General features: G+C 39.3%; 1 protein-coding gene across 4 annotated transcripts in view; it reads left to right on the top strand.

Annotated features, from left to right (window-relative positions):
* Nucleotides 1-1,400: 1,400 nt before the first annotated feature.
* Nucleotides 1,401-22,815, top strand: part of LOC136879062 (uncharacterized) — a 535,518-nt gene continuing 514,103 nt past the window's right edge. For all 4 annotated transcript variants that reach the window (XR_010860888.2, XR_010860887.2, XM_067152804.2 and 1 more), the window contains exon 1: nt 1,401-1,836. Coding sequence is in view for 2 of the 4 variants with exons in the window: in XM_067152804.2 (XP_067008905.2) it covers nt 1,635-1,836 (202 nt within the window). In the remaining 2 variants the exon portion in view is untranslated. The remainder of the gene's footprint in view (nt 1,837-22,815) is intronic.

The raw sequence follows: 22,815 nt of genomic DNA, 5'->3' as shown, positions 1-22,815 counted from the left end.
TCGCGCTAGTTAGGTTAAGTGACAGCTGTCAAAAAAGCACGTGGCTGTCAAAAAGCACGTGGATTTGTTTATCTCGCGCTAGTTAGGTTAAGTTGGCACTACTGAGGTTTAGGCCCGTCAAGATGGCAGTACTGAGGTTAGCGATGCGTTGTTGTCTGTCAAAAAGCACGTGGCTGTCAAAAAACACGTGGCTTTGTTTACCTCATGCTAGTTAAGTTAAGTTGGTACTAGTGAGGTTTAGGCCCGTCAAGATGGCAGCAGTGAGGTTAGCGATGCGTTGTTGTCGATGACAGCTGTCAAAAAGCACGTGGCTTTGTTTACTAATTCAAATCTCCCGCCAAAATTCAAATTTCCCGCCAGAATTCAAATTTCCCGCGCCGCGCGAGGAGGAGGAGGCGGCAGAACTCTACCATTATACTACTAACTGATGAGGGTCATTTCTTACATAAGATTGTCGAAATTGCACTGAGGTAACCTTCTTTGATTAAAGGGATGAATCCATTTTCTGCACCGTTGTTTAGATCGCCTTTTCTTACATAAGATTACCGAAATCGCACTGAGGTAACCTTCTTTGATTCAAGGGATGAATCCATTTTCTGCACCGTTGTTTAGATCGCCTTTTCCCAGGAGCAAAGCAATAGATGTTTGAAGTAATACGAATTCCGCTACCATGTTGTTTGATTCCATCGAGGTATTGAAATATAAAACTGCGAGATAGTCCAAAACCCGACTTACGTGCTAAATAACATGCCATTGTTTTGATTGGCTGGTGTGTACTCTTTACGTTAATGTTACGTTCCGTTCCTCCATTGTGAATACCACAAATTTTACGTTAATTTTACGGTTACGTTACGTCGTTAAGTTTACGGTTACGTTTGCATTGTGAATGAGGCCTTACATATATTCACCACTCCGTAGTTCCACTGACCTCTCCTACTTACCCCTTATATGTTGGGCCGGTGTTGTCTGTTTTGTAGAAGTAGCTGAGATCGGCCACTCTAGCGTGAAGATTAGTATTTCTCGTGTCCCTGTGATTCTCCTATATCTCCTAGTATTGTGTACATAATTTAATCACTCTCATTTGTCTAGGTGCTACGTCTTCTAATGAACTATTTCAAGTACTTTGAAACCATTTTGTGCGTCCACTGCACGATCTACTTTAGTCAGTCTTCAAGTACTTCTCAATCAGAGAACATTGCGAACTGCATTGGTGTCCTAATTTATCGGAATTGTGTGCGAGTGTCGAACTAGTGCAAATATAATAACGTATTGTGTCTGGGTGAAATAACGAGCCCACATCAACTTCAAGAACAACAAGTTCTCTTTGGACCAAGGAGGATATAGATATAATTTTGGCGGCTAATGTAGATGACTAGCAGTACATAACATCTGATCTGAAAAGTGGATTTCGATGAGAATATTGGAGTCAATTGGAGTAGGACGTATTCGTCTGTGGTTCATTCTCGGTTAATAGTAGTTGGGTTTCGATATTAGATGCGAGACTCTAAGACCACACGAATATTTGTTCGTGTAGTTGTTTTATAATCAGATTTTTAGAGACGTATTCAGAATTTCAGGCAAAATTTTCCTTACGAGAGACTACTCGGTCTGTACTAAAATAAAACCCAAGTTACATGTCTACGGAGATGGCAGGTTCGACAAACTTAAAAATTGCACCCGATAGGCGTGGAATGGGAAACCCTAGTTGTAAAACCGGTAGGATGGATAGAATCGTTTCTATGTTGAATGATGTGGATCGTTTTTCTGAAGCAGGAGAAGATACTTTGTATGAGCAGCTCTTTGTTATTGTGGAAGTTGCCTGTAAATTCTATTACAGTAAGTATTTTTGTTGAACACGTTCGAATGGTGATGGGTGTAATGTAATGTAAATCGATGTTTATATATTCCTGAAATATTTATTTTTCAAAAATCCTTCCAGAGACCTTAATTTGTGAAAATAACTATATTTTTGACTTGAAATTAGCTTTCAGTTTATCGGATTATGTCGAGTACATACAAAAGAGATGTCAATTAGAGAACAAATGTAAATTGCATACCGCATCTTTCAATAACATGTTTATGTCTAAGCATAAGATAACGTGTACCTTTTATATGCAGCCTAAGTGTGTTGAGACTGAAGGAATCTGATTTCTTCTCTGAGCCAGAAAATGCCATCAAATACTAGTCTGACAAGTGTTTTGGGGTAATTTAGATGAAATCATAATAGATCCCAGGGAATCACTGGGCAGGTGGAGGGAATATTTTGAAAATATTTCAACGTAAAAGGAAATCTTCCTGGTGGTTTTATGAAACACCAAGCTCATGGGGAGGAAGAAAATGATGGTGAAATTATGCTTGAGGAAGTGGAACGGATGGTAAATAAACTCCATTGTCATAAAGCAGCAGGACTAGATCAAATTAGACTTGAAACGGTGAAGTATAGTGAAAAGGCAGGGATGAAATTGCTTCATAGAATAGTACGATTAGCATGAAGTGTTGGTAAGGTACCTTCAGATTGGAAGTTGGATGAAAACCAATGTGGTTTCAGACCACAGAGGGGCTGTCAGGATCGGATTTTCAGATGCACCAGGTAATTGGAAAATGGTACGGGAGCAGTAGATAGTTGTTTGTTTCGTAGATCTAGAGAAAGCATGTGACAGGGTACCGGAGGAAAAGATGTTCGCTGTACTGGGGAACTATGGAATTAAGGGTAGATTATTAAAATAAATCAAAGGCATTTATGTTGACAATTGGGCTGCAGTGAGAATTGATGATTTCTTTGTTCAGGGTACTTACAGGGGTTAGACAAGGCTGTAATCTTTCACCTTTGCTGTTGTAGTTTACATGGATTATCTGCTGAAAGGTATAAAGTAGCAGAGTGAGATTCAGTTAGGTGGAAATCTGGTAAGCTGTCTGGCCTATGCTGAAGACTTGATCTTAATGGCAGATTGTGCCAAAAGCCTGCAGTCTGATATTTGGAACTTGAAAATGGGTGCAATGATATGGTATGAAAATTATCCTGTCGAAGACTGAATTGATGTCAGTAGGTAAGAAATTTTGACAGAATTGAATGTCAGATAGGGGATACAAAGCTGGAACAGGTAGATAATATTTCAGTAAGTAGCCTACTATACGCAAACCTTTTCTTGATACCAGGATTTACGGGGATGTTAAGTAAGGAGGAAGCTCTCCCAGTTCCGGTTATAGTGCCAGTGGAATGGAAATGAAATCTGAGTTGAATCGATAATATGATCAATCGATATGAATTTTCTAAACTTTTATCTTAAGCCAGTTACTGTGTTACACACACATTATATAACATTACATAATATTTCTCGATGCAAATCTTGTTCCTAGCATGAATTCTATAGTTTGGCTTTGCTGTGTAAACAACAACAGTACTAATATGTAAAGTGTACACCAAATGTCTCACGGCGATGCGTAACCGATTCATAGTTTGTGTTTCAAAGGTTCCCGATAGGAATCTCGAAGATAAGCGAGGTCTTCCGATTCAGCACTAGGGACCTCAGGTATCAAGAAAATGTTCGGGTGTAGTATTTAGGTTGTGTGTTCTCCTAGGATGGTAATATAGTAAGTGAGATTGAATCAAGATGCGGTAAAGCTAATGCAGTGAGCTCGCAGTTGCGATCAGCAGTGTTCTGTAAGAAGGAAGTCGCCTCCCAGGTGAAACTGTCTTTACATCGGTCTGTTTTCAGGCCAATTTTGCTTTACGGGAGCAACAGTTGGGTGGAATCAGGATTTCTTATTCATAAGTTTGAAGTCCTCTCTGTGAACCATGTGACCTTGCCTGCTGGGGAGGCTTGCATGTCGCAATGAGGCAGGTAGCTGAGCTGTAGGAAAATTGGGAAACCTTTGGAGAAAGGAAATGTAGGTGAATGAATATTAAAAGCTCAGATGGAAAACCACTTATAGAGAAAGAAGACAAGTCAGAAAGATGGCAGGAACATATCCAACAGTTGTATCAAGCTAAAGAAGGGGCTGGTGATGTTAATGACATGGGAGACCCAATTTTGTGTTCAGAATTCGACAGCTTTGAGAGACCTAACTAGGAACAAGGCACTGGGAATTGATGACATACCCTCAGAATTACTGACTGCCTTAGGAGGAACTAGCATGAAGAGGTTATTCTGTTTAGTGTGTAAGATGTGTGATACAGGAGAAGTGCCTCTAACTTTTGGCAGAATGTTATACCTATTCCCAAGAAAGCCAGTGCTGATTAAGTGTGAAAACTACTGCACCATTAGTTAGTATCTCACGCCTGCAAAATTTTAACACTTATTATTTAAAGAAGAATGGAAAGACAAGTTGAAACTGAGTTGGGAGAAGATCAATTTGGCTTCAGAAGAAATGTGGGAATACGTGAAGCAATCCTGACTTTACGTCTGATCTTAGAGGACAGAATTAAGAAAGACATGGTGTTTGTAAATCTAGAAAAGGCATTTGATAATGTTGACTGGACCAGGCAGGCTGTTTGAGATTCTGAAGGTGATCGGGATCAGATATTGAGAAAGGAGAATTATCTACAATCTATACAAAAATCAGGCTGCAGTGATAAGAATCGAGGGCTTTGAAAAAGAGGCAGCAATCCAGAAAGGAATGAGGCTGCAGTTTGTCCCCTCTCCTTTTCAGTGTTTACGTAGAACAGGCAATAAAGGAAATCAAGGAGGAATTTGGAAAGGGTATCAAAAGTTCAAGGCAAGGAAATCAAAACCCTGAGATTTGCTGATATTATTACATCTGACTCTGCAGAAGATCTGGAGAAATTACTGAATGGTATGGATGAAGTTTTGGGGAAGGAATACAAGATGAAAATAAATAAGTCCAAAACAAAAGTAATGGAGTGTGGTGGAACAAAGTCAGGTGATGCAGGAAATATTAGATTGAGAAATGAAGTCTTAAAGGAAGTAGACAACTATTGTTGCTTGGGTAGTAAAATAACTAATGATGGCAGAAGTAAGGAGGACATAAAATGCAGATTAGCACAAGGGAGGAAGGTCTTTCTTAAGAAAAGAAATTTGTTCACCTCGAGCATTGATACAGGAATTAGATGGTTTTTCAAGAGTTTCGTCTGGAGCGTGGCATTGTATGGAAGTGAAATGTGGATGATAACTAGCTCAGAAAGAATGAGAATAGAAGCTTTTGAAATGTGGATTTACAGAAGAATGCTGAATGAATGAAGAGATACTGAATTGAATTGTTGAGAGGAGATCGATTTGACCAGAAGAAGAGATAGAATCATAGGGCACATCTTAAGACACCCAGGTCTTGTACAGTTGGTTTTTGAGGGAAGTGTAGGTGGTAAGAACGGTAGGGGTAGACCAAGGTACGAATATGACAAGAAGATTAGAGCAGATACAGGATGCAGTAGTTATGTAGAAATGAAAAGGTTAGCACAGGATAGGGTGGCATGGAGGGCTGTATCAAACCCGCCTGTGGACTGATAATTCAAAGAAGAAGTTAGAACTGACATGCATGAAAGTAGCGAGAATGATTGCTGGTACAAACAGCTGGGAACAATAGCAGTAGGGTACTCTGAATGAGGATAAAAGGCTAAGGTTAGGAAGGAACTTGATGGATGAAGCTATCCGCATAAACCAGCTTCGGTGGTGGGATCCTGTGAAGTGAATGGAGGAGAATAGGTTACCTAGGAGAATAAGGGACTCTGTTATGGAGGGTAAGAGAAGTAGAGGGAGATCAAGATTACAATGTTTAGACTCAGTTTCTAATGATTGAAGGATAAGAGGTATAGAACTAAATGAGGCCACAGCACTGGTAGCTAATAGAGGATTGTGGTGACGTTTAGTAAATTCACAGAGGCTTGCAGACTGAACACTGAAAGGCATAACGGGCTATAATGATAATGTATGTATGAATCCACCTTGTCAATACACTTATCATTGTAAATGTTTCGAGAGTGTAATACATTTCCTTCATCAGCTATTTTTTAAGTCCAACTTATTTACAACTATCAAAGAACGATATAACACTTTTTTGTTTAGCCCAAAATTTAAAGAACTAACTTATTACTGGTATATTATTATTCACCATGTCATTGAGTAAACAAACTTTAGTGGTGTGTGTGGGCAATTTTCAATATTTAGATGATGTTTAATGAGAATCACTTCCTGAGTAAATTTTAGATCTTCATGTCTTATCTTTTTCTTCTTTTTTCCTTCTTTTCTTCCTTAAATGATTAAATGCTAGTTTATACAACATCTGTTATTCTTTCATTTGAACTTTATTCAAAGTTTTTTTTTTTTGGGGAAAGAGACATTTCTAAACTTTCTGAAATATTCATGAATTTTTCCTTTTGGTCAAATGTATTAATCCCATGTTTTTTATGAATCTCATCAACCATATGTTCTCCCATTGCTAAATATCTCCTATGTTTAACCACATTAACGTATTTTTTGTACCTTATAGCCAAACTCCTTCCAGACTGTCCTACATGTTTGGCATGTCAATTTGTAAATTCCCGACATTGAATATACATTTATTCTCAATTTTATCTGAATTGAAAATTATTTTATTAGTATTATCAGTTTCATATGCAGTATTGATGTTCCTATTCTGAAAATTTTAGCCAGTTGATAAGAGCACATATTTTTAAAACTTGTTTCTTTTTGTCCTTTCTGATCTTTAAATTAAGTTGTTTGTGGTTCATTTTTTACTTTATTTATCATTCTACTAATAGCCTACATTTTCTGGAGTATCCATTGTTACGAGCAATCTTTTCCTGTTTGTGAAACTTACAGCCTGACTTTCATACCGTTTATCATCCTACCTTTGCCTGCTGACCATCTCACAATATTGATATAGATGTTGATTCCCATAGGGAATCTGAAATATTTGTCCCGAATGAGTAAATTTAAAATCTATATATATAAAGCAAGATGTCTTGACTGACTGACTGACTGATAATAAACACACAGCAAAACCTACTGGAGATAACTGCATGAAAATTTGTGGACATGTTCCTACCGTAGTGTAGATGCACACTAAGAAAGGATTTTTAAAAATTCCTATTTTGAAGGCGTGGAAAGGGGTGAAATGTGATTTTGCATTTTTGTTAAATATCTCCGTTTTTGTGAAAAATATTGTACTTATATTCATTCAGATATTTCTGTTCTTATAGCATAAAGACATTTTTAAAGTTCCCATTTTAAAGGGGTGAAATGCAGTTTTAAATTTGTGTTTAATATCTCCGTTTTTGTGAAAAATATTCTACATATATATTCATTCAATCTTCCAAATCGTCTCAACAGCACAGAATAATCTTGCATTTCTTGAAAAGTCAACGGAAATATATTTATTTTCAAGATTTTCCAGATGAAACACTTCCCTTGCACGCATGAATCTTTGGCTTTAGCCAGTCAAAAATGGCTGCGGCACTTTCCAGCATATAAGTGTACGCGCCAATTCAATCCGCTTCCGTGTATTTCAAGACGATAATCAACCAAATATGAATGTTTGTCAGGGAATTAATGAGAAACTATTTTACACAGCGCTGATAGCGTAACGGTTAAGACAATGGTCTGCAGACTGCAAGAATGCAGGTTCGAATCTGCCTTTCGTTGGCTTTTTTTAAATACAGGAATATTGTTTTATCAAGGAGAATTATTCTTTCCTTCTTTCTTTCTTTCTTAATCTGCTTACCCTCCAGGGTTGGTTTTTCCCTTGGACTCAGCGAGGGATCCCACCTCTACCACCTCAAGGGCAGTGTCCTGGAGCTCCCGACTCTGGGTTGGGGGATACAACGGGGGAGGATGACCAGTACCTCTCCCAGGTACCATCCTGGTATTTGCCTGGAGGAGAAGTGGGAAGCCATGGAAAACCACTTCCAGGATGGCTGAGGTGGGAATCGAACCCACCTCTACTCAGTTCACCTTCCGAAGCTGAGTGGACCCCGTTCCAGCCCTCGTACCACTTTTCAAATTTCGTGGCAGAGCCGGGAATCGAACCCGGACCTCCGGGGATGGCAGCTAATCACACTAACCACTACACCACAGAGGCGGACAAGGAGAATTCTTCTTCTTCTTCTTCTTCTTCTTGCGTTACGGCCTCTGTAGGACCACGGACAGCTCCTTCATGGATTGCATTTTCTTCTTCTCCTCCCAGAACCTCTTCATCCTTTCTCTTCTTCTCTCCCGCTCTTCTTCCGAGATATTCAGTATCCTCTTCTCTTGTCTACTCCACTGGTGACTCTCAATCCTTTTCCTGTATCCATCCCTATCGTTGATCTCTGGCATATTAGTCGGTATGTACTTGCTTTTCCAATTTTCCTTTTCTTCCACCTTGATCCCCAATTCTGACCAATCTTTCCGGAGTTCAACTACCCACTTGGTTCCTGTCTTTCCTCGTGTCCTCGCTGTTGTTTCCCATACTCTTTTCGTCATTCTATCCATATTCATCCTGATTACATGTCCCGCAAACCGTGCTCTTTTCAGTCTGATTTCTTCTGAGATTGTCCTCATGTTCCGGTATAGTTCTTCCCTGGGTCTCCTCATCCATCTCTCACCTCCTCTCTTAGGGCCTAGTATTTTCCTCAATATTTTTCTCTCTTCTTTCTCTAGTTGTTCCGCACCATTTCTTCCTAGTGCTATTGTCTCAGCAGCATATAATACAGCATTTCTCACCGTTGCCTTGTAATGTCTGATCTTTGCGTCTGTAGATATATTCTTTTTATTGTATATATCTCTGGTCATACAGAAGGCTGATCGCATCTTCTTTATCCTCTCTGTTATTCCTTCATTGCTCCTATTCCTTCCTGTTATAAATTCTCCTAGGTACTTGAATTTGTCCACCTTTTGCACGGTGCCTTCCGGTGTTGTCCAATCCTCAGTGGTATTCAATGTCTTTGTCTTGTTGTAGGTGATCCTCAGTCCTACCCTTCCGGCTATATTGCTTAAGTTGTTGAGTTGTGTCTTTGCATCTTCTTCTGTCTCACTTACTATAACTATGTCGTCCGCAAAGGCTAGACAATCTACTTGGGCCCTATTGTCCTTTTTGTCCCCAACATGCGTCTTTGGTATTCCCATTGTCTCATTCATTGTTCTCCACTGTCTGATGACTTCATCCAGAGCTATGTTGAACAACATTGGTGATAATCCATCTCCTTGTTTGACGCCAGTGTTGATATCAAATTCTTCAGAGAGTACTCCTCTGAATCTCACCCTTGCCTTTGTGTCTGATAGAATTTCCATTATGAGTTCATGTGTAGTGCCATCTAATCCTCTGTTCTTCAGTATTCTTCCAAGAGTTTGTCTGTCGATGGAGTCATATGCCTTAGTGAAATCTACAAAGGTTACCACCGTTTTTTTGTTCTTTAAGGCCCTATGTTCTATCAGTTGTTTCAGTATAAATATCTGTTCTATGCATCCTCTTCCCTTCCTAAATCCTGCTTGGTAGTCTCCAATTGTACTTTCTAACTGTTCTTCCAGTCTATTGAGCAGGACTTTCGACAACACCTTATAGCCAATCTCTAGTAGCGAAATTCCTCTATAGTTGTTTGCATCCCTCTTGTCTCCCTTCTTATGTATTGGTATTATGATCGCATTCTTCCATCCTTCTGGCAACTTCTTTGTTCTCCAAATCTGGCTGATGATGTTGGTCATGTTGTCTACTGCCTTGTCACCTCCCCACTTAATCATCTCAGCTGATATTCCATCTTCTCCGGTTGCTTTGTTATTCTTTAGATCGCTTATGGCCTGTGCGACCTCATCTCTAGTTGGAGGACATGACTCTCTCTCTTCTGTGTTTGTCCCCAGCTCCAGCTCTTCTTCAGGTGGTTCACAGTTTAACAGGTCATGAAAGTATTCTGCAAGTATCCTACAGTTCTCCTTCGCACTAACTGCCAGATCCCCATTCTTATCTCTTATAAAGAGTTCTCTGCCTTTATATCCACTCAGGCTCTTTTTGAATTTCCCAAAAAAGTCTCTACTATTGTTTTTCCTGAAGTTGTTTTCAATTTCATCCAATTCCTGCTTCATCCTCTGTCTTTTGGTCCATCTTATGGTTCTGGCTGTTTCCTTCCTTACTCGTAGGAAAACTTCCCATTTTTCCAGGTTCTTCTTAATGCTCCAGTCTCTCCAGGCTTTCCTGCGATTCTCAACCGCTTCCTCACAGTCCGTATTCCACCACCAGTGTTTCTTTTTCTTTTCTTCCTTTCCCCATATTTCAGCCTGTTTCCTCATATTCAGCTTCATGTCATCCCATCCATTGCCAGTTTCTATTCCTTCCTCGTATTTGGATCGATTGTGCCGTAATTTGTCTCTGTCTATATTTATTTTTCCAGTTGGTCTACTTGTCTGTGGCAGTCTACCCCTGTGCGGAATCCAAAGGCACTTGATTTCTGTAAGATAGTGATCTGATTCTATTCTTGTGTTCTTTCTGACCTTTGTGTTCATAATCTCTTTAGTGTTTGTCCGATTGATTGCCACATGGTCAATCTGGAATTCCCCAATGTGGGTGCATGGGCTTGCCCATGTCTTTTTCTTATTCGGTTTGGCCCTGAAGTGAGTTGTCATAAGTCTCATTCTGTGTTCTCGACATAGTTCAATTAACCTTTCTCCGTTTTTGTTCGTCCTCTTGTGTGCTGGGTACTCGCCTACTATCCCCTTATGTTGCTTCTCCCTCCCTACCTGTGCATTATAATCACCTACAAGTATCTTTACTTGTCTGTGTGGTATGCTTTTCAGTGTATCATCCAGTTCTTCCCAGAAACTGTCTACAGCTTTCTTGTCTTTTCTGTTCTTGTCATTGGTAGGCGCATGTCCATTTACTATGGTATATTTTTTGTTCCCTGCTCGAATTGATAACGTGGAAATCCTTTCAGACCTACTCTTCATTTCAATTATGCCATCCTCATACCTCTTGTCTATTATGAATCCTGTACCAAAGCATGTAGGTGTGTGTCTTCCTTTTCCCACTCTGATTCCTGGTTTTCCTTTCAGCACTATGAAGCCTTCTGACTCCACTGTGTCTTCATCACTATATCTTGTTTCTTGCATGGCTAGTATCCCAATGTTTCTTTCTCTCGTCTCATCTATTACCTGTTTAAGTTTACCAGTCTTTGTCATTGTCTGTACATTTATGGTCCCCATCCTGAAAATCTTTTTCGTTTTGATCCTTTTGGAGGTTCTTGGGAGCTCCGACTCTTCCCATTCGCACATTCTGGCAGGTCCCCCAGAATCCGAATGCCTGCTTGCGTCAACTTTGGTTGACGGGGGATTGTCCCCCTGGGGTAATCTCAATTCTACAGTGCGATCCATTCCATGAGCTAAAAGGAATGTTTGTTGGGACAGCTCGGGACTGTCCAATTATACGACTGAGGTTGTTAGCCCCAGAAGATGAAATAAGAGCTTGATGTTCAGCTCAGGCTGGCATTTCCTCCAAACCTCACGCTTCGGTTTTCCCGCCGGTACTCGGGTGGCTGACTGCAGTGGTTTCCCACTGGGCGATGGGTGCGCCACGTCCCTACGCCAGGACAAGGAGAATTATTACAGTTTCATATTTTGTTAGTGATTTATGCAGCCCTCTGTTGTGGCCTACCGGGTCGACAGTAGCTGGACAGACGACGAGGTGGCTGCCCAACTGCAACTAGAGGGCCGCCAGATCTTTAAGGTGGTCCGCATTCACAACGCTGAGGGTCCCACTTCACTCATCAGGATCCTCTCTCGTGACGTTGCCACCCTGGACGCCCTCCTGCACGACGGTGCGGTCATTTATGGGACTCGTCACTGTATGGAGCCATCTCGCCCGGTACCTCCACAGAAGATCAATGTGAGCGGTGTCAGCGATACGACCATCCTCCTGGAGCTCCATGTCTACCAGCTCAGGTATGCGCCATTTGTAGCCAGGAGAATTTCACTAATAGTTGTCCCAATAAGTCTACGCCAAGTGTGTTAATTGTTCCCAGCCTTATCCTTCCTTTTCATATAAGTGTAAATCTCGCCCTGCACCGGAACCCAATCATCCTGAAACCGTCATCCCTGTGATCTCCCACGACCTTCCTACCCCAGCTCCCTCCTCTTCCCTCCCCGCCCCATGCTCAGAAAACATCATTTGTTTTCTGACCATGGTTCTCCAAAATATCCTTCCCTTTAACTGACCCCACATCCTGCATCAGGTTCAGTTAGCTTCCCGGCTAGTCTTTAATATGCAGCTTGAGATAGCATACTCCGGGAATAAAATGCACTTTGCATTTCTTTCTCTTAATGCCGTCCCCTTGATTAGTTCATTGTTGTGGTTATATTATACTAATATCTGTTCTGTACCTGCCCACCGGGATCTGCTGAACCTTTCCTTAGATCTGTATGACCCGGATGTTTTTGTTCTAAACGAAACATTCTTAACGCCTTTTCACCAGCCACGTTTTTCTAAGTATCGCTTTTGTCGCGCAGACCGCATCGGTGAAGCTCGAGGAGGTGTGGCTATTGGTCTTAAGCGTCATATCACCAGTAAGATGTATTTTTATAATTTCACTACTACACCTTTTGAATATCTTATTTTTGAAACTTTACCTAACGGTTCTTCTCTTACAGTAGCTACCCTTTATTTACCACCTTGTACTTCCCCACTGTCGATTTTATTAAACACCTTGATTCTAAATTTTCCACTTATATTTAGATTGCTGATATTAATATATATTCATATAATATTACCCAATCTTATAGTTTTACTCAATTACTTTCTGCCATCCGGGCCGTGCAGATACCCTTCCCCTTCCATACTCGTCCATTTTCTAATATCACTCCTGATGCCTTAATCCTTTTCCCCCATCTTACTATAGATAAACTACTACTAGTGACTCCGATCATCTCCCCGCTCTTCTTACTTTCCCCACCGTTTCCTGCACTACCCGTACCAAACCCTTTCGTCCTCCACCCACTATCTTGATTAATAAATTTCATGATGTTCCGTATTGATATCTATAGTATGTCATAGAAAGAAAGAGATCCACCTTATCAATACTAAATTTATTAATGTCTTTAAAACAGGACCGGTTTCGACTTTTCACAAGTCATCCTCAGCTGTCATATACATACACATTAGAATACATGTTTTAACAGTTGTATCTTACAAATAAATATGTCATATTTGATAGACATTAGGTAGTATGTCTAGAAGTGAAATTCTGCTTCTTACGTCTAAGTTTAGAGGATCAAGAATATATTAAAAAGATATCTATCTTTAACACATTAAAAGAATTACAACACATGATAAAATTTGTTGTTTACACCTGACCTTGAATATAGCATTAACGTTAAAGTTTTACCAGTAAAAGTTCTTTAAAAAGACTTTCATATTGCGTTGTTTTTAGTCGACTAAATATGCTTAAATGTAGCTGCATGTGCTTATACAGTATACTTTTTATTAGGCTTAAACTTTGTCAAAATGTGTAATGTGAATCTGAATTTGAAATTACGATAACAAAGTGAAATGCGTTTGAAATAACAGTAAGCTAGGTAATTGAAACCTGTGTTGAATGACTCCTTCAATTATATGCTATTTAAAATACATTACATGCAAATAAGACAATAGCACACTTCAATATGTAAAAGTTAAAAGCTATAAGACAATCGTGTAAGTTTTGTGAAATTCATATGAAGTATTGTTCTTTCTTCATGCGTATGTGTCAAGTTCAAATGGGGTAGTATATTTTATATAAACTGTGTCAAAATAAATAATGTGAATCTGAATTTGAGATTGTGTTGACAAATGAAATGCCAGGTGATTAAAACCTGTATTGAATGACCTCTTCAAATATATACTGTGTAAAATACATTATATGCAACATAAGACAATGGTACATTTCAATATGCAAGTTAAAAGGTAAGAGGCAGTCCTGCAAATTTTGTAAAGCTTCATATGAAGTACTGTTCTTCACGTGTACATGCCAAGTTGCCAATCATCTCACGACAATAGTTAGCAAGTATCATAGATCGGAAAAGAACCACCTACAACAACAGCTTTCATAACCCCAGCAGCACATTCATCTTCAATCTGTATATTTAACAAGATAATATAAGGTTATAGTGATTGGACTTGAGCAAATATCTTACAGTGGCCAATAGTGCCCCATTTGAACTTGGCATGTACATGTACTTCATATGAAGCTTTACAAAATTTGCAGGACTGCCTCTTACCTTTTAACTTGCATATTGAAATGTACCATTGTCTTATGTTGCATATAGTGTATTTTACACAGTATATATTTGAAGAGGTCATTCAATACAGGTTTTAATCACCTGGCATTTCATTTGTCAACGCAATCTCAAATTCAGATTCACATTATTTTGACAAAGTTTATATAAAATATACTACCCCATTTGAACTTGACACATACGCATGAAGAAAGAACAATACTTCATATGAATTTCACAAAACTTACATGATTGTCTTATAGCTTTTAACTTTTACATATTGAAGTGTGCTATTGTCTTATTTGCATGTAATGTATTTTAAATAACATATAATTGAAGGAGTCATTCAACATAGGTTTCAATTACCTAGCTTACTGTTATTTCAAATGCATTTCACTTTGTTATCGTAATTTCAAATTCAGATTCACATTACTCATTTTGACAAAGTTTAAGCCTAATAAAAAGTATACTGTATAAGCACATGCAGCTACATTTAAGCATATTTAGTTGACTAAAAACAACGCAATATGAAAGTCTTTTTAAAGAACTTTTACTGGTAAAACTTGAACGTTAATGCTATATTCAAGGTCAGGTGTAAACAACAAATTTTATCATGTGTTGTAATTCTTTTAATGTGTTAAAGATAGATATCTTTTTAATATATTCTTGATCCTCTAAACTTAGACGTAAGCAGAATTTCACTTCTAGACATACTACCTAATGTCTATCAAATATGACATATTTATTTGTAAGATACAACTGTTAAAACATGTATTCTAATGTGTATGTATATGACAGCTAAGGATGACTTGTGAAAAGTCGAAACCGGTCCTGTTTTAAAAACATTAATAAATTTAGTATTGATAAGGTGGATCTCTTTCTTTCTATGACATACTCCACCCACTAGTCGCTTTTCACAAACGAACTGGCTAAATTACTGTACCACGATCACCAATCTTCTTCATGATTCCCCTCCTCACAGTTCCTTTCCTGCCCTCTTAGCACTCATAGCTCAGGTAGAACATGCTCTCCAAACCGCCAACTCACTTTGCATTCCTCATCATTCCTGTCATCCTACTAAACCACCAATACCTCCTAAAGCTTTATCTCTCCTTACCTTAGCCCATGACTATTACCAATCTTACGTTCGAACTCGTGACCCGACAACTCTCCTTGCACACAGACGCACTCTCCGACATGCTCGCTCCTTCATTATAGCTATTAAGAAGAAACACTGGACTACTGCTTGTACTAATCTTTCTGACATGCACGACTCACATAAATTTTGGACAACTTTTCGTCAACTGACTAAAACTGGCACCTCTTTCCCCACTTACCCTATTCTTACTTCTCCTACTCCTCCAGTCACGCCTAAAGAAAAAGCTGATGTTTTTGCGGATTACTTTTCTACTGTATTTTCACCATCACATTTACCTCACTATCATCATCCTGACGAATCTACTATACTGCAATACAATGATTCTACTCTTCCTCACCTTCAACCTTCTTTTTCTAATTTCTGCGACATTGATTATACCCATCCATTAAATACTCCCGCCACACCACAAGAAATCCTCAATTATATCCGTCATAAGCGTAATACCGCTCCAGGCTCCGACCGCATTACTTAGACATATTCGAGAAGCTCCTCCTATTCTTATTAATCATCTTTGTACCATTTATAATACCATGCTCTATACCGGTTTGCTCCCTGACCACTGGGGTCAAGCTGTCATCCTTCTTTTCCCAAAACCGAACAAACCTCTCTCTGACCTTCGTTCCTATAGACCTATCTCTCTTCTTTCTGTACTTTCCAAGATTTTCGAAGGTATATTATGGCTTATTATTTATAAGTTTAATTTTCTGTATTGATTGGATTCAATGTATAGACAAGAAAAGTGTTCTACCGATCAATACTTATTTATTGTGAATATATATATATATATATATATATATATATGAGTCTAGTGTCAGACCTAAGACAAAACGCTGGTTAATAGAGCAAACGCCTGAAAAGCCTTACATCTGATATGTCAGCGACTATCACGTTATTTGCACTCCCTCCATCTTCTCCCTGATTCTCAAGCTGGCTTCCGAGCCCATTTCTTCACTCATGATCACCTCTTCCACATCACTTCCTCTCTGGACACTTATCTCCAAACCCATCGTCCTGCCGCCTTAATCTGTCTTGATGTCAGTAAGGCCTTCGATACCGTTTGGTACGAAGGTCTTTTCTACAAACTTTCCCGTCTACCTCTGCCCACCACATTTTTACGACTTTTATTTAATTATCTTAAATGTAGAACTGTTAAAATATCTATTCATGGTACTTATTCCTACACCTTTCCTATTACCTCTGGTGTAGCCCAAGGTTCTCCCCTTTCCCCTCTCTTATATGTCCTCTATACCTATGATATTCCCCATCCTGACCCTCCACTTAAATTATACCAATACGCTGATGATTTTGCTGTCCTTGCTTTAGCACCCACCTTCACTTCCTTTTCTCATAAACTGCAAACTTATTTTAATACCTATGAAACCTGGCTTAATTCTTGGCACCTCTCTATTAACACCACTAAAACTCAGTTTCTGATCTTCCGTAAAAAATCCCGTCTTCGTCCTCTCTGTAATCGACTCCGAATAACTATGTATAATACTCCTCTTGTAGAGAATAAAATACTAACTTATCTGGGGATACAGTTTCAAAATAATTTTAAATGGACACATTACACATTATTTAGCCTCAATCCATTGTAAAACCTTGCATCGCTTCAGAGCCCTTCGTTCCTTAACTGGATCCTCCTGGGGATTGAAACCTAATCATATCCTTACGCTCTACAAATCCTTCATCTGCCCCTTATTCACTTACGCCTCCCTGACTTGGATCACAGCCCATCCCACCGATTATGCTAGACTTTCCAGACTCAACTTACATGCTATACGAATTACCTATCATCTCTCCTTCGATACTACTCCTGCTCATTTCCTGCCCTATTATGATTTTCTGCATATTCTTACTCATCTCCATTCCTTATGTCTTAAATACTGGTCACCAGCATAACCATCCTATTATTAAAGAAGCCCTTACTTTGTCTCCTCTCGCTACTTCCATATTACATTACACTCGAACAGTGGACACTGCTCATCTCTTTCCTCCCGATCCACTTTAAATTCCACTCACTCTCCACGCAGCGACCTACATTGTACTAGGCTATTCTCTTTAAGCTCAGTTTGAGTTCATTGCTACTGGCTACGGTCGCGCATATCTCTGCCACTTTCCGACAGTGGCGCCACAAGCGCTTTCTCTAACAAGTGCAGGGAAGTGTTATGTTTATCTCGTCCGCTGTTTACTATTGTTGTTTTTTCTGTATCGTCCATCACATATTTATTTCTTCGTTCTGTTAACAATATAAACTATCTTTTCATGCAAGTATATATTAATTCTGATTTCAGTATATTTTTTGATTGTCGTTCATTTTTGTAATTCATGTTTTTCTTTCTTGGCACACAGGACATAGTGAATAGTGAATGACTTTTCTCAATGTATCATATATTAGTAGCACCTTTTGCATATGCTAAATTGTGTTTCTTTCATTTCTATGCTGTTTATTTATGGTTTCATAGAACTATTTATTTGCGATTCCTTTCATTCTTGCTTGGACTCCTTCCCAAGTGTTGAGTTAATTCTATGAATTTGTTGTGCTGCTATTATATCCATCAAGATGAACTTTAAGTTTCTTAATGTGCGTATAGCAACCTACGGACATTGCATTTTGCGGAAGAATCTTGTTCTTTTCTCGTATGTATATATTGTATGTATCTCTGTATGTTGCTTTTTGTTAGTAATCGGGGTCTAGTGGGGGTCGCCTATTCGGGGTGGGATGTGGGTCTCTCCCTTGGGTTGCTCCTTGTGACCGCGGTGTTACCCCTGCGCTGGATGTTCTCGATGACTCTCCCTCCCACTCCTGGTGTGTACGATACACACCCTTCCTATGTTCTTTCCTTTCATGAGTCATTTTCTAATTGTAAGGCTAAAGATCTACCAGTTTAGCTGACAGCCCGCTTACCCCACTTAGGGGTAAGAATTGAAATAACTTACTACACTACGCTACGCCTCCACGGTATGCGCTAGCCTTGCGTTTTGGTGGGTGTGCTAAGTACCAACTGATGAGCCCAATTTAGCACACAGGGGCGAAACGCAGGCAACCAAGAATGAGTTAGCTGGAAAATTTATAATGTCCAATAATGGACCATTTACTCATTCAGGACAAATATTTCATGTTCCCTATGGGAATCAACATCTATATCATGTCTACAAATATTGATTAAGTTCATTTTTGGACTTTTTATGCAGTTCTTCTTCTTATGTGAGTTTTATCATTATTTATTTGCTTTTTATTCAAAGTAAATGTACCTTGAACTTCTCCACAGTTTGCTGTATACAAGCTGTGCTCACTTTTAATGTCTTTGCAATGCTCTTGCGGAACTGTTACCTATTAATGGTGAACTGCTGTTAAAATTAGGAAAGTGCACTGTTATCATTCATTGTAGAGTAGAGGGAGAAGGAGCATTGTCTAGATGTGTATCAAATTAAATTAAACATTTTAAAAGTATTTTCCATAAACAGATCTTGAATTTTCATTTTCAATTTTATCAGCAAAAGGCAATCTCATTATTATAATTATTATGTTAAAAAGTGTTTGTCTGTGTTTAAATAGTATTACCTTATATTATTGTAACAGTAAAAAGCATATTACATAAGTGTTTGGTGTTTTATTGATTTCCGGTCGAAACGACCCTAGGCGACCTCCAATGTTACATTCGGCAGACGACCACTTGCGAGTTAACCTAAAAAAACAACTATAGGCATAATGCTTAACCAGTTCAGTGGTGAGGTGAGAAACAAGAAATTCCTGCATAGTGGAGAATCATTTTCAGTAAAAGTTTTCTTTAAGAAAGAAATAGTTTTTGCCAACATATTAATATTATGTTAAACTTTGCATAAAAGTATATATTGTAATTAAACTGCATTGTTCAGTTCATCCAATATCAGTGCAGAAATGGCATATATGCCATTTCATATTTGCTCTGATTTGGAGCGTTATTTGTGTAACTGTTGAAATACATAACACACAAATGAAGAATTATCAAATAATACACACATTCTTTCGAATATAATATTTTCCTTAAATAAAATAGAAAAATGTACTCACCTCGTAGGCCTGTTACTTGCCATTGTAGAGGGCAACGAGTGATCTGTGTGTTCATTCATCCTATTTTTGTCACCACATTATACAAAATTACACTACACTGTTCTACACTAATTATTTACACTTAATAGTTATTACACATGACTGGGAAAAAATTGAAGAAACTCTTTCAGGATGGTCACTGGTAGTTGTCAGCACCCAGATTGAACAGCGGGTACCTAGTGTACACTATGGGCTTCTCAAATTCCCCCAAGCATAGATCCTCAGACACACTAGCATGTATGCAATGCTTATAATTCAGCTGTATGGTAAAGCCTGAAGCAAGGACATTGCATACTATACAACAGACAAGGAAACATCGGCAATGGGTAAATTAATAATACCAATATAAATGGTCCGTTATTGGACATTATAAAGTTTCCAGCTAACTCATTCTTGGTTGCCAGCGTTTCGCCCTCGTGTGCTAGGGTGGGCTCATCAGTTGGTACCTAGCACACCTACCAATACACTGGCTAGTGCATACCGTGGAGGCCACTGCGTAGGCTAACTGGAGCCACCGGCAGTGCCATTGCACTAAGAGACTTTGTCTCATTACCAAAAATTGATGCCTGCTTGGCCATCAGATGATATAGATGTTGATTCCCGTAGGGAATCTGAAATATTTGTCCTGAATGAGTAAATTTATAATACCAATATAAATGGTCCGTTATTGGACATAATAAATTTTCCAGCTCACTCATTCTTGGTTGCCAGTGTTTCGCCCTCGTGTGCTAGGGTGGGCTCATCAGTTGGTACCTAGCACACCTACCAATACGCTGGCTAGTGCATACCGTGGAGGCCACTGCGTAGGCTAACTGGAGCCACCGGCAGTGCCATTGCACTAAGAGACTTTGTCTCATTACCAAAAATTGATGCCTGCTTGGCCATCAGATGATATTGATGTTGATTCCCGTAGGGAATCTGAAATATTTGTCCTGAATGAGTAAATTTATAATACCAATATAAATGGTCCGTTATTGGACATAATAAATTTTCCAGCTAACTCATTCTTGGTTGCCAGCGTTTCGCCCTCGTGTGCTAGGGTGGGCTCATCAGTTGGTACCTAGCACACCTACCAATACGCTGGCTAGTGCATACCGTGGAGGCCACTGCGTAGGCTAACTGGAGCCACCGGCAGTGCCAATGCACTAAGAGACTTTGTCTCATTACCAAAACTTGATGCCTGCTTGGCCATCAGATGATATAGATGTTGATTCCCATAGGGAATCTGAAATATTTGTCCTGAATGAGTAAATTTATAATACCAATATAAATGGTCCATTATTGGACATTATAAATTTTCCAGCTGACTCATTCTTGGTTACCAGCGTTTCACCCTCGTGTGCTAGGGTGGGCTCATCAGCACACGAGGGTGAAACGCTGGCAACCAAGAATGAGTCAGGTGGAAAATTTATAATGTCCAATAACGGACCATTTATATTGGTATTATAAATTTACTCATTCAGGACAAATATTTGAGATTCCCTATGGGAATCAACATCTATATCATCTGATGGCCAAGCAGGCATCAATTTTTGGTAATGAGACAAAGTCTCTTAGTGCATTGGCACTGCCGGAGGCTCCAGTTAGCCTACGCAGTGGCCTCCATGGTATGCACTAGCCAGCGTATTGGTAGGTGTGCTAGGTACCAACTGATGAGCCCACCCTAGCACACGAGGGCGAAACGCTGGCAACCAAGAATGAGTTAGCTGGAAACTTTATAATGTCCAATAACGGACCATTTATATTGGTATTATAAATTTACTCATTCAGGACAAATATTTCAGATTCCCTACGGGAATCAACATCTATATTATCTGATGGCCAAGCAGGCACCAATTTTGGTAATGAGACAAAGTCTCTTAGTGCAATGGCACTGCCGCTGGCTCCAGTTAGCCTACGCAGTGGCCTCCACGGTATGCACTAGCCAGCGTATTGGTAGGTGTGCTAGGTACCAACTGATGAGCCCACCCTAGCACACGAGGGCGAAACGCTGGCAACCAAGAATGAGTTAGCTGGAAACTTTATAATGTCCAATAACGGACCATTTATATTGGTATTATAAATTTACTCATTCAGGACAAATATTTGAGATTCCCTATGGGAATCAACATCTATATCATCTGATGGCCAAGCAGGCATCAATTTTTGGTAATGAGACAGTCTCTTAGTGCATTGGCACTGCCGGTGGCTCCAGTTAGCCTATGCAGTGGCCTCCACGGTATGCACTAGCCAGCGTATTGGTAGGTGTGCTAGGTACCAACTGATGAGCCCACCCTAGCACACGAGGGCGAAACGCTGGTAACCAAGAATGAGTTAGCTGGAAAATTTATAATGTCCAATAACGGACCATTTATATTGGTATTATAAGTTTACTCATTCAGGACAAATATTTCAGATTCCCTATGGCAGGGATGGCGAACCTATGCCACGCGTGTCACTAGGTGACACGCGAACACGATTTCGGTGGCACGCCACATGAACATAGTAATGTTTTAATATATGTCTTGTACCACAGACAATACATATCTTTTAGTGTTTCACGTGTAAGAAATAAATATCGAAAATCTAAATACTAGTTCCATCCGGACGTGCAATATGGCAACAGAATGAAAGGAATGCCAGCCAGATTCACTATTGTCAAGGACAAAATAATAAGAATGAGTGAAGAAGTTTCGGAGCAGTTGAAAAATAATTTGGATAACTCCCAGATGTATGCAGTATGTTTTGATGAAAGCATGGATGTGACCTTACAAGCAAGGATAGTTGTTTTTATTTCTTTGCGGAAATGTGATGAGTTAGAAATGATATTGTTGAGCATTTTAGTATTTTTGACCATTATATCTAATAATATTTATCTTTTTACAATTTGTTTTACGTCGCACCGACACAGATATAGGTCTCACGGCGACGATGGGATAGGAAAGGCTTACGAGTTGGAAGGAAACCGTCGTGGCCTTAATTGAAATACAGCCCCAGCATTTGCCTGGTGTGAAAATGGGAAAGCACGGAAAACCATCTTCGGGGCTGCCAACAGTGGGGCTTGAACCAACTCACCCGGTGATAATGTGTTATGACGAAGTGTTTTACAATGGGAGCTTATTATTGATTTATATACAAATAATAATAGGTATTCTCAAAACTCACATAATTAGAAAAGTATTATTTGCAGTATTTGCCAAATACGACCACGGAACATGCAATCAAATGTATTTACAAGATATATATCTAATAAATAAGTAAATCAGTAAATAAATTAAATAATAACATATGTTGCAGCATTATTGGGAATTTGGGAAGGAAGTCGTGGGGGGTTGTAGGTTGTAGCCTTTCCTTAAAGGAAAATAACAAGTGGCACAGTCAACAGTTGAGAATAATAAACCAGACTTAAAATGGCACAC

Source organism: Anabrus simplex, chromosome 8 (genome assembly GCF_040414725.1).
Source record: "Anabrus simplex isolate iqAnaSimp1 chromosome 8, ASM4041472v1, whole genome shotgun sequence".
NCBI classification, from domain to species: Eukaryota; Metazoa; Arthropoda; class Insecta; order Orthoptera; family Tettigoniidae; genus Anabrus; species Anabrus simplex.
Note: the sequence above shows the minus strand (reverse complement) of the source record. Positions and strands in the feature narration are given on the sequence as shown.